The sequence below is a fragment of the Haliotis rufescens genome, unplaced genomic scaffold (assembly GCF_023055435.1).
Source record: "Haliotis rufescens isolate VD_foot unplaced genomic scaffold, xgHalRufe1.0.p SCAF_5, whole genome shotgun sequence".
Lineage (NCBI taxonomy): Eukaryota > Metazoa > Mollusca > Gastropoda > Lepetellida > Haliotidae > Haliotis > Haliotis rufescens.
In genome coordinates this window covers 11,307,326-11,320,936 of record NW_025964223.1, presented here as the reverse complement: position 1 = coordinate 11,320,936, position 13,611 = coordinate 11,307,326, and the positions used below count along the sequence as shown (strand labels likewise).

The following is a 13,611-nucleotide window of genomic DNA, read 5'->3' as shown; positions in this document are numbered from 1 at the left end:
AGGTATTCAAGCCAAACTATCAGGTCAATAGTAAGAGTGAGTGAGTGAGTATGGTTTTACGCCGCTTTTAGCAATATTCCAGCAATATCACGGCGGGGGACACCAGAAATGGGCTTCACACATTGTACCCATGTCGGGAATCGAGCCGGGTCTTCGGCATGTCGAGCGAACGCTTTAACCACTAGGCTACCCAACCGCCCCCAATGGTAAGAGAGTGTACAACCTGTTAAACCTGACAGCTATTTTCCAGTTGTTGTTTTGTGGATAGTTTTGCAAGAGGGATTGCATGTTCCCATGTCTACTGTCAACTTCCAGTCTAGATCCAGGTGGGTTTTTTGCGTCCTGTGTGAAACGTACACACACAGACATTGTGAGTAAATGCGGTAGTGAGTATGGCCGTGCGCCGCTTTTGGTAATATTCTAGCAAAATCGGCTTCACACATTGAACCCATTTGGGGAATCAAACCCGGGTCTTCAGTGTGACAAGCGAATGCTTTAAACACTAGGCTACCCCACTGCCGCTCATCTTCCTGAGACAGGGAGTTAACTGACTGTAGAAGTCCAGTTTCCACCCTTGCCGAACTAAGCTGGAATTATGGAGTTACATTTTTGCTGGTTGCAAATTTCGGTTGGTTGCAGTTTTGCAAAGCATGTGTACCACCAACTTAGCGTCAACAGATATTTCCAAATCTCTTCTTATTTTTAATCCAGGTGCTAACGTGATTTGATGCACTTTGCGAAGTAAGACCCATTTTTTAACAATATAGATGTTGATTATCGATCAGATAGTCTTGACTGTGGATCAACATTTTGTTTGAAGCAAATGCAAGTGATATGAGAGATGGGATCTGATTGGTCAATAGGAGGGACATAGATGGGACATAATTTGTAATAGCCTCTGGTGGCACCACGATTGGGCCTATTTCCAGATCCAGCCTAGTTCGGCATGGGCTTAAATTGGTCCTTTACAGTCAGTTAACTCCCTTTCCTCGGGAAGATGACTGCCCCTGTCGGTAAGCATACTGTCGTCATAAATAACATGGAGGCACCCGGTCCTGTGAACAGCACATAGGAGCACGGGTATGGTGCTGACAAACCTAGAAACATAATCGGGGCGAACCGGGGTTCAAACCCACAATCATAGGTTTCTGGCGTGCCCAAGGGACGCAACTCTGCACAGCGAATCACGGCACCTTAGACGACTGGGCCACCCGTGCCCCCCTAAAGCATATGTGGTGTCTCCTTGCTTGGGCAAGTGACTTTGTTCAAAATATGCCTCTGTTCTCCCAGCAGTGAATAGGCAGTGATGAGATGATGATGGCTAACATTCCAGCCCCTCACAGGCAGCTTGGGTTGCATACTCCTCAGGGAGTTGAGAATGAAATGGAGTTTACACTGATCCATTGGCCAGGGGAATAATTCCCTGTACTATGAGCATGACATCCAGCTACGGAAAGCACCATACAAATAGACTATTAATACTGACATTATCAGGAGGAAAATATGAAAGGATAGTTAGATACAGTTCAGCCAGATATATATTTCGTGAAGAGCCAGACATTCAGAAGTGACAAGCTCTGTTTGCACAACAAGAATCGGTTGTCAGTCAAATAGCATCTAAACCTGGTGTGTGTGTATGAACCATAAGCTCACAGTCTTGTGTCTGTGATGGGCTATAGTCTTGTTAATGCGACACTGACAACTTCCAGTAAGTATGTTAAGTAAGGGAGTTACGATCATCTTAGTGCAAAGGTTGCTTTAAACTTTCTCATGCCTCAAATTTCCCTAAGCCTATAATCCAATAGAGCTAAGATCACTTTATACTTTTTCATGCCTCAAATTTCCCTGAGCCTATAGTCCCTTAGCGCTAAGATCGCTTTAAACTTTCTCATGCCTCAAATTTTCCTGTGCCTACAGTCCCTTCCTATATTCTCAAACCTAAATGTGTTTTCTGTTTTTCAAAGTCTTTGAAATATTAGATTTTAACTTGCCCAAGTTTTAAATTTACATCAATTACATCTTCTTAAACCAGAAACTTAAATTTGCAGACAAGAAACATCCTGTTTAACAGCGACAATATGGTAATCTGCATCCAACTGTGAGAGACAATCAGGCAAATCTGCATCCACCTTTACAGCGTTCGAAATACCTGCCTGCCCGACCGTCCGAGACGGGTTGATTTCAACTCGGGCTGCCTGATTTTCAAATCCCCATGCCCGACGGTCGGGTTATATTTCATATGTGAAAATATTCTAAATATTTCCCAATGATAAGCATTAATTCACATGTAAAGATGAATGATAAAATGTAACCAAAAAGAAACCCCGTTAGCTTTTAGACAACCTAAAATTTAGGCCCTATTTAGGAATAAGGATATTTACATGATGTATTCTAGGATATTATATACAAATCTGACCCAAAAAGTGTTTGCTATTTCTTTTCTTGCATAACTTCATGTTCAATGAATTCGATTTAAAGTTTTAATTAAATTATCCTGAGAAACATATGATTATAGTGGGCAGGCAGGTTTTGGTCAGGGCTGGCAAGTATTTCAGCTAGCCAGTCCTGTGGTCTGGCTGAAATCTTTGGGAATTTCATACCCTGACCTATAGCCTCCTCTTAACCAGATTATCAAACTTAAATTTGCAGACAAGAAACATCCTGTTTAACAGCGAGAATATGGTAATCTGCATCCAACTGTGAGAGACAATCAGACAAATCTGCATCCACCTATAGCCTCCTCTTAACCAGATTATCAAACTTAAATTTGCAGACAGAAACATCCTGTTTAACAGCGAGAATATGGTAATCTGCATCCAACTGTGAGAGACAATTAGTTTTATCTATAATGGAAGGAGAATCCAAAATGTAGCAGATATTTCTGGACCTACCTTTCTAAGTTGTCCCCTTCCAAGACAGTTTGAACAGGGAGGTAACCGAGGCGAGGATGTTTCTTGAAATAACGTTTTGACTTGAATTTGTTCTTGAAAACTTTGGTGAAATCTCTCATATCTTCTCCTGAGGTTGTCTGAAACAATTTAACGTTACAACATACAACAGTACTGTCAATGTATCATTCAGGTTTGAAAAAAAATAAGGAAAAATAAATGTCAGATTAATTGACAAATATCGTGGAAGCAAGAGCAGAATTCTAACCAATCAAATTCTGTTATTTTTTATTGAGTCCTTTTAAGTTGAAATACATATTACTCATCCCTCATTACAAACAAATAAATTACATCACAGCGAAATGGCAAATTGTTATTCGAAATAACATGTTTCACATGAGAAAAGATTGTGAAAGTAATATAATGGATTTTCATGGTTTCTTTGATGAACATTCAAAGGCAGCCTTCAATTTATGTAAACACTTAAAATTTGATCTTTTTCCGCATCCACTGTATTTTAAAAATAGTGATTTATGTTCTTAGTATAGAAGTCTGAAAACAAATTCAAAGGCTGTTTATGTTCTTCAGGAAGACATCCATAACTTCAAGATCCTAATGAATATTCTGCAAAGCTATTACTGGTTTTAACACCTGCTCACGGCGGAACCCTAAGTTAATTTACATCTCTCATGCCTCTTTGTTGATACGGGGGCACGGGTGGCCTAGTCATTTAAGGCGCCGCAAATTCGCTGTGCAGAGTTGCGTCCCTTGGTCACGACAGAAACCTATGATTGTGGGTTTGAATCCCGGTTTGCCCTGATTATGTTTCTAGGTTTGTCAGCACCATACCCGTGCTCATGGGTTTCACCAAAGTGGTAAACGTCTGAGGCCTGCATCACTTCGGGCTTTCCTCCCACATTAAGCTGACACGCCATGATACAACTGGAATAATGTTAAATTCGGCGTTAAACCCAACTCACTCACTTTATTGACATTCTTAAATGGGTCATTGCTCATAACGCTGAAGAGCCGGGTTTGATTCCCTACATGCCTACAATGTGTGAAGCCCATTTCAGATGTCCCCCCTCCCACCCATGTAATGTTGCTGGAATATTGTCAAAAGCGGAGTAAAACCTCACTCACTCACTTTACCGAGTCAATGATTAGGCCAAAGAAAGAGAGTTTTGTTTGTTTGTTGTTTAATGCCGCACTTTGCAGTATTCCAGCAATATGACCGATGTCTGTAAATTATCATTCTGGACCAGACAATCCAGTGACTGACATCATGAGCAGTGATGTATGCATTTGGGATACAATGACATTAGTGAGCCTGACCATCTGATCCTGTTAGTCGCCTCTTATGACAGCAAGGGTTGCTGAAGGCCAATTGTAACCTGGATCTTCACATGGTAGAAGTGAGTGAGTAAGTGAGCAAGAGAGAGTGGGTGTAGTTTGTGAAAGTCAGCAATATTCCATCTGTATCATGGCCGTCTCTAGCAGTCATATTGAGGCAAACCAGTGACTGATAGTATGAGCATGAAGACAAAGAATCAGTCACATCAAAGAGTTGAACGATGTGATCCACTTTAGTTGACTCTTACGACACTAAGTTTCTAGGGATCAAAACTAAAAAGAAGAAAAAAGGGATCACAAAATATATTTGAGGATATTTTTTTGTAGTTTAGACACACAATTTCATGAAAATATCCAAAAAAATATTTATGAACTTTGTTGTCCAGTATAGGTAACAAGTAGTGGAATTTTTTTTAAATTCCAAATTGTAAATATTTACTGTAGACTTGGCGCTGAATATCGGCCTCTGGGCAGGTCTATGTAAATCCATGATCATGATCAACGTAATGATAAATGGTTATCCATACTCACAGCAGTACAGTATTCTTGCATAGGGTGTGTCAGCTTATGACTTTTATGTTTCCTCCCAGAGAAGAAACAGTTTTGGCAGACATCAAAGTTAAAGCACCGCAAACAACGATACCTGAAAAAAAACAAAAAAAACATTTGAACTTAAATCACAAGATAAAATTTTGAAACAATCCTAAACAGCAAAAATAAAAATGATAAAAATTACAAAATAGCAAAAGGCACCACTTCAGCATGTGACTGATACATCTTTCAAGTTTCGATCAAATATACTGAATGGTTTTCGAATTCTGACCCAGAAAAGAACCCCATCCCCAATGGAGTCTATGTCCAACTTCTTTCCATAAAAATTTTAAAAAATAAAAATTCGTAAAATGATATGCCGGGGGGATAAAAAGCTGGGGTAGTGTTTAAAGCGTTTGCACGTCACGTTGAAGGCCTAATTAACCACATGGGTACAATGTGTGAAGCCCATTTCTGGTGTCCCCCACAGTGATATTTCTGCAATATTGCTAAAAGCGGCATAAATCCAACTCGCTCACTCACTCATTCCATATAACATAACAATTAATTGACTATTATTTGCTAAAACAAATCGCCTCTTTCAATTTTTATTTATTACATTATTAAGTGACCCCAAAAACAAAAACAAAAACAAAACAACAACTACAAATAAAAAAAGTAATATATATATATATTCATAAAAACTTAAAGGAACATTATGGCACAAGTTGCATTTACTTGGCCGAAAGTTGTACACGATACTGTCCAAAAATGACATTTGTGTCACTTCTTGTTTATTCAAATTGCTATCTTTACTCTGTTTTTTTTGGGCCACAAACTGGCTTAAATTACACACTGAGAACCAGCAGGTATCAATAAGTGAGTAAGTGAGTATGGTTTTACGCCGCTTTTAGCAATATTCCAGCAATATCATGGCGGGGGATACCAGAAATGGGCTTCATACATTGTACCCATGTCGGGAATCGAACCCAGGTCTTCGGCGTGACTAGCGAACGCTTTAACCACTGGGCTACCCGACTGCCCCTTCATCAATAAGAGAACAGTACGCCACAAGAAAGTGTCTCACCTGAACCCCACTATAGGGAATTCTTTACAAATATTGCACTTGGCCTGATGTTTGGCTGTCTCAGCTGCTGCAAGTCTGTGCATGACCGGCAGCCACACCAATGACTGGGGCTCCATCTTGGACCAGTCGAGGAAGTGAGAAGCTTGAATCTCAGGCCGCCCATTTGCCTGAAAAAAGCCACACAGGTTGGAACATCAGTTGACCTAACAAGAGGTAATTTATGTAATGTTGGGTGTTACTGAACTGCTAACACGTTATCCTGCCTAATTTCAATTGTATTGTCACTGAAACAAATCATGACTTAAGTTCCATGATTCCTTTTGAATAAGGGGAGACAATTTTACATTAAGCAAAAGTTGTCCCCCCTTGATTATATTTTGTGCTTATTGTGAAGTCCTTCACAGGCATATTCTCTCACCATTTTGATCAGAAATTATGACCCGAACTTAAACAGTTTCTATATCAGCACTTGCTGAATCCTGCCCAAGAGGAAACCACTATGGCTGATATTTAAACTCAACAGTAGTTATAGCCTCATGTTCCCTGTACGCTTATAGTAAAACTCTGATGTTAGTTGATCATCAGCTGGATTGACACATCAGCACATACTGTCCTAATGTAAACCGATGAGAAACACATCTGTCTACAGGTAAACACTCTGATCCTGACCTACATGACGCAGGATATTGTTCACCTGCAGATACCTCACAGACTTACCTTAGCAAAACAGCTTCGTACACTGGGCTCGATGTTGCTGCCTCCAAACGCTGCGACCTCCCCCAGCTGACGAGGAATCTGAATACAATCATGGACGAGCAGTCCCAACTTCCGCTGATCCGTAAACCCGTTTGTGTCCGCTATCAGGCGGAAAATGACTGCAAAGAAATAAAACACACATAATAATTGTAATTCCACGATACAAAAGCAAATCAATAAATGAATGAATAAAAAATGAATTGAAAAAAGAAGAGTGAAATTCAAGACCACAAAGGTTCAAATTGACTGATTTGACAAAACAGACCAGGTAGGAAGAGTATTTTCCAGACCATTGTGAGTGAGTGAGTTGGGTTTTCCCGCTGATCTCAGCAATCTCCCAGCAGTATCAAGATGGGGGACACCAGATATAGGTTCACACATTGAGTGAGTGAGTGAGTTGGGTTTTCCGCTGATCTCAGCAATCTCCCAGCAGTATCAAGATGGAGGACACCAGATATAGGTTCACACATTGAGTGAGTGAGTGAGTTGGGTTTTCCGCTGATCTCAGCAACCTCCCAGCAGTACTACGATGGAGGACACCAGATATAGGTTCACACATTGAGTGAGTGAGTTGGGTTTTCCGCTGATCTCAGCAATCTCCCAGCAGTACTACGATGGAGGACACCAGATATAGGTTCACACATTGAGTGAGTGAGTGAGTTGGGTTTTCTGCTGATCTCAGCAATCTCCCAGCAGTACTACGATGGAGGACACCAGATATAGGTTCACACATTGAGTGAGTGAGTGAGTTGGGTTTTCTGCTGATCTCAGCAATCTCCCAGCAGTACTACGATGGAGGACACCAGATATAGGTTCACACATTGAGTGAGTAAGTGAGTTGGGTTTTCCGCTGATCTCAGCAATCTCCCAGCAGTACTACCATGGAGGACACCAGATATAGGTTCACACACTGAGTGAGTGAGTGAGTTGGGTTTTCCGCTGATCTCAGCAATCTCCCAGCAGTACTACGATGGAGGACACCAGATATAGGTTCACACATTGAGTGAGTGAGTGAGTGAGTGAGTGAGTGAGTGAGTGAGTGAGTGAGGGGACACCAGATAGAGGTTCACACATTGAGCCTTGTAGGGAATCAAACACAGGCTTTTAGTGCAAAAAATGAATGTTTTAACAAACAGGATACTCCACCAGCTCTCAAGACCATAAAGCACCATACGAAGCTGAACATAATTGTGGACAGATTCCAATTTAACCAACAATGTTTGACACAATTTAAGAGACAATTGGTTCAGGTTCAAACTTAGCATTCTGTATTGAATTGGTTAAATTGTAAGCTACTTACACCTATACTTGTCTTCTAGCTGCGCCTTGCACATTATGATAATTCCTATTTTGAAAGACAGCACCCGCACCTTGCCACTCCTTGCCCTGCAAAACAACATAACAGAAATATAAACACTGATCTTGTAGCATGAAACATCTCTCTCATGTGTAGGTGACGGAAATGAGTGCATATTGGTGAGTCAGCAGCTATAATACGGTAGTAAACTACTGAAGTCTGGACCAATCAAACCAGTGGTTGATAGTGCAAACAGCTGTCAGTACCTAATTGGTGTGATGGCACACAACCTGGTCGGACCAATAACCAACTCATTAGTCTTTTTCACAACCAACACTCTGAACTTTTCTACCCTGGAATCCTCATGCGTTACACATGGATTTTATGCCAGTAATATTTTGGCCATTTCACTGTTTGTGCCAAAAATGTCTGCGTCTTCGTAATTGTTTCTAGGCATTATTTTCAGCAGATATTAATGTAAATATATTAACTTTCAGTAACTGCATTATTATATCAAACAAAATATTACAATATTTTACTAGACTCTGGCTTCTGACTTGATACTTAAGTAGAGACTGCTGCAAGCTTGACCTGGAACAGGCACTCCATTGGCTGATACAGTGAGTGTCGATGCACACCACTGGTACAATAACACCTCAATCTGCCTTGTACACAGTGGTCACAACCCAACAACCACATAGCTACCACATCCACTCTCCAAGTCACCACATCCACTCCGAGTCACCACATCCACTCCGAGTCACCACATCCACACTCCAAGTTGCCACATCTACTCTCCAAGTCACCACATCCACACCGAGTCACCACATCCACTCCAAGTCACCACATCCACTCCAAGTCACCACATCCACGCTCTAAGTCACCACATCCACACTCCAAGTCACCACATCCACGCTCCAAGTCACCACATCCACTCCGAGTCACCACATCCACACACCAAGTCACCACATCCACACTCCAAGTCACCACATCCACGCTCAAAGTCACCACATCCACACTCCAAGTCACCACATCCACGCTCAAAGTCACCACATCCACACTCAAAGTCACCACATCCACACTCCAAGTCACCACATCCACACACCAAGTCACCACATCCACACACCAAGTCACCACATCCACACTCCGAGTCACCACATCCACACTCCAAGTCACCACATCCACACTCCAAGTCACCACATCCACACACCAAGTCACCACATCCACGCTCCAAGTCACCACATCTACTCTCCCAAGTCACCACATCCACACTCCAAGTCACCACATCCACGCTCCAAGTCACCACATCCACTCTCCCAAGTCACCACATCCACACACCAGGTCACCACATCCACTCCAAGACACCACATCCACATTCCAAGTCACAACATCCACACTCCAAGTCACCACATCCACACTCCAAATCACCACATCCACGCTCCAAGTCACCACATCCAATCTCCCAAGTCACCACATCCACACTCCATGTCACCACATCCACTCCGAGTCACCACATCCACACTCCAAGTCACCACATCCACTCTGAGTCACGACATCCACACACCAAGTCACCACATCCACACACCAAGTCACCACATCCACACTCCAAGTCACCACATCCACACCCCAAGTCACCACATCCACACTCCAAATCACCACATCCACACCCCAAGTCACCACATCCACACTCCAAGTCACCACATCCACACACCAAGTCACCACATCCACACACCAAGTCACCACATCCACACACCAAGTCACGACACCCACACACCAAGTCACCACATCCACACTCCAAGTCACCACATCCACACCTCAAGTCACCACATCCACACTCCAAGTCACCACATCCACACTCCAAGTCACCACATCCACTCCAAGTCACCACATCCACACACCAAGTCACCACATCCACACTCCAAGTCACCACATCCACACTCCGAGTCACCACATCCACACCCCAAGTCACCACATCCACACTCCAAGTCACCACATCCACACTCCAAGTCAGCACATCCACACTCCGAGTCACCACATCCACACACCAAGTCACCACATCCACACACCAAGTCACCACATCCACACACCAAGTCACCACATCCACACTCCAAGTCACCACATCCACACACCAAGTCACCACATCCACGCTCCAAGTCACCACATCCACACTCCGAGTCACCACATCCACACTCCAAGTCACCACATCCACACACCAAGTCACCACATCCCCTCCACGTCACCACATCCACCTCTCCATACTTGTCTTTCTGTCAGGGAAACGTGCATCAAAGCTTTTAGTTAATCTGTCCTGCAACCCATATCTGCTCGACAATGTCACCTGAAATTGGATTATTGATTTTTATTTAGCCTTATCTTCCTACACTGGGAAGCTCTTAGCTGTGAATCCCAACAGGAGGCGGTGTCTACTTACATGTCGTAGACATCTAGAATCCAGTTTAGCACCATATCAACACAGAAGGGCACGTTGACAAGAGTAGGGTGTTCGGTGGCCACAACCTCGAACATGGAGGTAACACAGTTAATGATTTCAATGACGTCCATGAGTTTGTCATTTTGTGCACGGAGGCCGTGACGGTCGAAGGAATCTGCTGCCGTATTCATAGACACAAGATCCACTGAAAAACAAGAATAGTGTTCACCTTACAGAGTTATCAGTGACAAACTTGGAACGTCAGTGCTTGCATCATTAAAAACACCTGCATCTTAAGACAGCAAACTTTCGTTAAGATGTATTATTTTATTTCACACCAAGTCTGCTCAGTTAGTCCAGGATCAAAGCATTATCTGACAATGCAATTTCAATATTGTACTCAAACTGATTACGAACAATGCATTTTGAAAAATGATACGAGAAATGTATGGTAAAAATTGAGTTCCTGTTTCCAGAGAAATTAGATTTGTCAGAATTAATCAATTTTCAGATCAAACATTCATGGCTAAAGAGTACTGTCTCTTTCTAAATGTACATGTTCTTTTTATACTCAAGGCAACTTTTTATAACAGTCTACAAACTAAAAAGGTAGGGAATGTCTTGGATGATAAATAGAAACTCATATTTGAGTCTAAAATAAAAAATACCAATACGCATTGGAAAGGTCAAAACTCTTCAGCAAGCCTCGGAGTTTGAAACTTTTATCAACTCGTCTTGTTATGTTAGTGTGAGATTCTCCATGTAGGTCATGTGAAGATGGCCACTCTGATATTGTTCAAGACACAGATGCTACAACTTACTACATAGCTTCTTCTGCAGCATCCGCAACTTCATCGCTGTGCGGTAGGCGGCAAACCTCACATTGTTCAGCTCATCTGAAAGAAGACGCAGTTTCATTATCACCACAAACATGCGGCAAGGCTAGTCGATCCTGTCTCACCGATCAACAATACTGAAGTCAGTCAAAATTAAATAAAAGGGAAAAATACTGTGTCTTATTGAAGATATGCTTATTTTGAACGTATTATTGTCGGATCTGGTTGTTGATGAAATATAGTGATAGCTAAATAGACAGATATTTTATTCATGCACCGATTGTCTTTAAATGTAATATCCAGTTATGTATGAGTGTTTAATAATCTCATACCAACTTTGACTGGAGTAGGTCCAATAGTTTTTCAGATATTGTAGTAAACGTCGGTACCTTAAATTACCTTCCAGACTATAGTATAGTTGGTTGGTTTGCTGTTTGACACCGCACTCAGCAATATTCCAGCTATATGACGCCAGTCTGTCAATAATTGAGTCCAGACAATCCAGTGATTGATATCATGAGCATCGATCCATGCAATTGGGATCGATGACATGCACCAACCAAGTCAGCAAGCCTGACCACCCGATCCCGTTAGTCGTCTCTTACGACAAGCATAGTCGCCCATTCTACCCCGGATCTTCACGGGTCATATAGTATCTTAGTAACTAAGGACATCTGTTAACAAGATACTCAATTCAAAATTTAAAACAATTATTACAATATCATACATTTTCATAATCAAGTGGAGAACAACTTTTAAAGTGACAATGTGTGTAGATAGTTCACCTTTAGCACCAACAAACAATGTCGGCATTTCCTTGTCAAACACTTTTATAAGCCCAATCTCACTGCAGCAAACTAAAGGTCAAGTACATTACTCAATAAATCAACTTTGTCAAAGTGGTTCGCCTTCAACATTAAGAAGCAGGTACACATATGCTCCGGCTCAGACCTCAGAAATGATGTGTAAATTAGCACTCATGAAATATACTTACAAACTGCCAGTCCTGTCAGATAGTAGGGTTGTGTGTGGGGCCCTAATAGGGTTGTGTGTGGAGTCCTAGTAGGGTTGTGTGGGGCCCTATTAGTGTTGTGTGTGGGGCCCTAGTAGGGTTGTGTGTGTGGCCCTAGTAGGGTTGTGTGTGGGGCCCAGGGTTGTGTGTACTGTAGACTGATATTTAGTCCTAGAAATAGGTGTCTTATTAACAAAATATATCTACAAAATAACATCCAAATGGAGCCCAGAACAATCTTTAATTTCTAGAGCTGAGGCAATTTGGACTTGCCAAATCATTCTAGACTTGAGTTGGGACTTTTTTTCAGTTTATTCTCTAGTGAGTGAGTATGAATTTACGCCGCTTTTAGCAATATTCCAGCAATATCATGGCAGGGGACACCTGACATGGGCTTCCCACATTGTACCCATGTGGCGAATTGAACCTGGGTCTTCGGCATGAAGAGCAAATGCTTAAACCACTAGGCTACCTCACCGCCCCCAATTTAATCTCCAGGGTTTGGGAGACAGTCTAGGTGTAGGATTGACCTCTACCCTGTTGTCCTTCTGACAGACTCACTCAACACTCTCTCAGTTGACACAGCACTGATACAAGGGCAACCCTCATCCCCACCAGTACATCGGACTACTTTACAGTACAGTAGACCATTACAATATTGGAATTATATAAGTAAATAAGTAAAGATTACTGCTGCCTATAGATTCTGTTTGTGAATATAATTTTCTATTTTAGTTCATGATTTGAAATGAAGAATGTATATACTTGTCCTGTAATGAAAGTGTGAGTTCAGTGTTACATGGCCATTCTTGTGCTACAAAACCAGTATTAAAGAGTGGTATGTCAAAAGCATTGATATTACTTAAAGGGAGGTCATGCTTGTTCAATTAGAAGCCCAGTTAGTTTATTTTAAGTCCCCAAAACCTTTATTTCTTTGTCTGCACACTACAACTGTAAGATGTAAACCTATCTACCTGTTAACGCTCAGCCTTAAAACACTAACATATGTTTGAGGTTCACACATGACAGTGTCTAGATCTAGAGCCAGACTAGACACAGGCACCAGTCCATGGTTCAACCCCCCCCAACCCCCACAAAGAGATCGTGCCCAGGAGGGATAACTCCCAGACAATCCAGTGATCAATATTGTGAGCACCAATGACATACAATCAAGTCACAAAGCCTGATCACCTGATCTAAATGGTTGCCTCAAACGACCAGCATATATGGTTGCCTCAATTAACCATCATAAATGGTCGCCTCAAACGACCAGCATAAATGGTCGCCTCAAACAACCAGCATATATGGTTGCCTCAAACGACCAGCATATATGGTTGCCTCAATTAACCATCATAAATGGTCACCTCAAACGACCAGCATAAATGGTCGCCTCGAACGACCAGCATAAATGGTTGCCTCG

The 13,611-nt window shown here is 42.0% G+C and overlaps 1 protein-coding gene across 8 annotated transcripts in view; it reads right to left on the bottom strand.

The window, feature by feature from the left end:
* Nucleotides 1-13,611, bottom strand: part of LOC124111021 (dystrophin-like) — a 480,101-nt gene that overhangs the window by 27,597 nt on the left and 438,893 nt on the right. For all 8 annotated transcript variants that reach the window (XM_048383638.1, XM_048383637.1, XM_046470561.2 and 5 more), the window contains 7 exons: nt 11,165-11,239; nt 10,344-10,548; nt 7,916-8,001; nt 6,577-6,734; nt 5,860-6,026; nt 4,773-4,884; nt 2,892-3,028 (listed from right to left, as the gene is read on the bottom strand). In XM_048383638.1, coding sequence (XP_048239595.1) covers nt 2,892-3,028; nt 4,773-4,884; nt 5,860-6,026; nt 6,577-6,734; nt 7,916-8,001; nt 10,344-10,548; nt 11,165-11,239 — 940 coding nt within the window. The remainder of the gene's footprint in view (nt 1-2,891; nt 3,029-4,772; nt 4,885-5,859; nt 6,027-6,576; nt 6,735-7,915; nt 8,002-10,343; nt 10,549-11,164; nt 11,240-13,611) is intronic.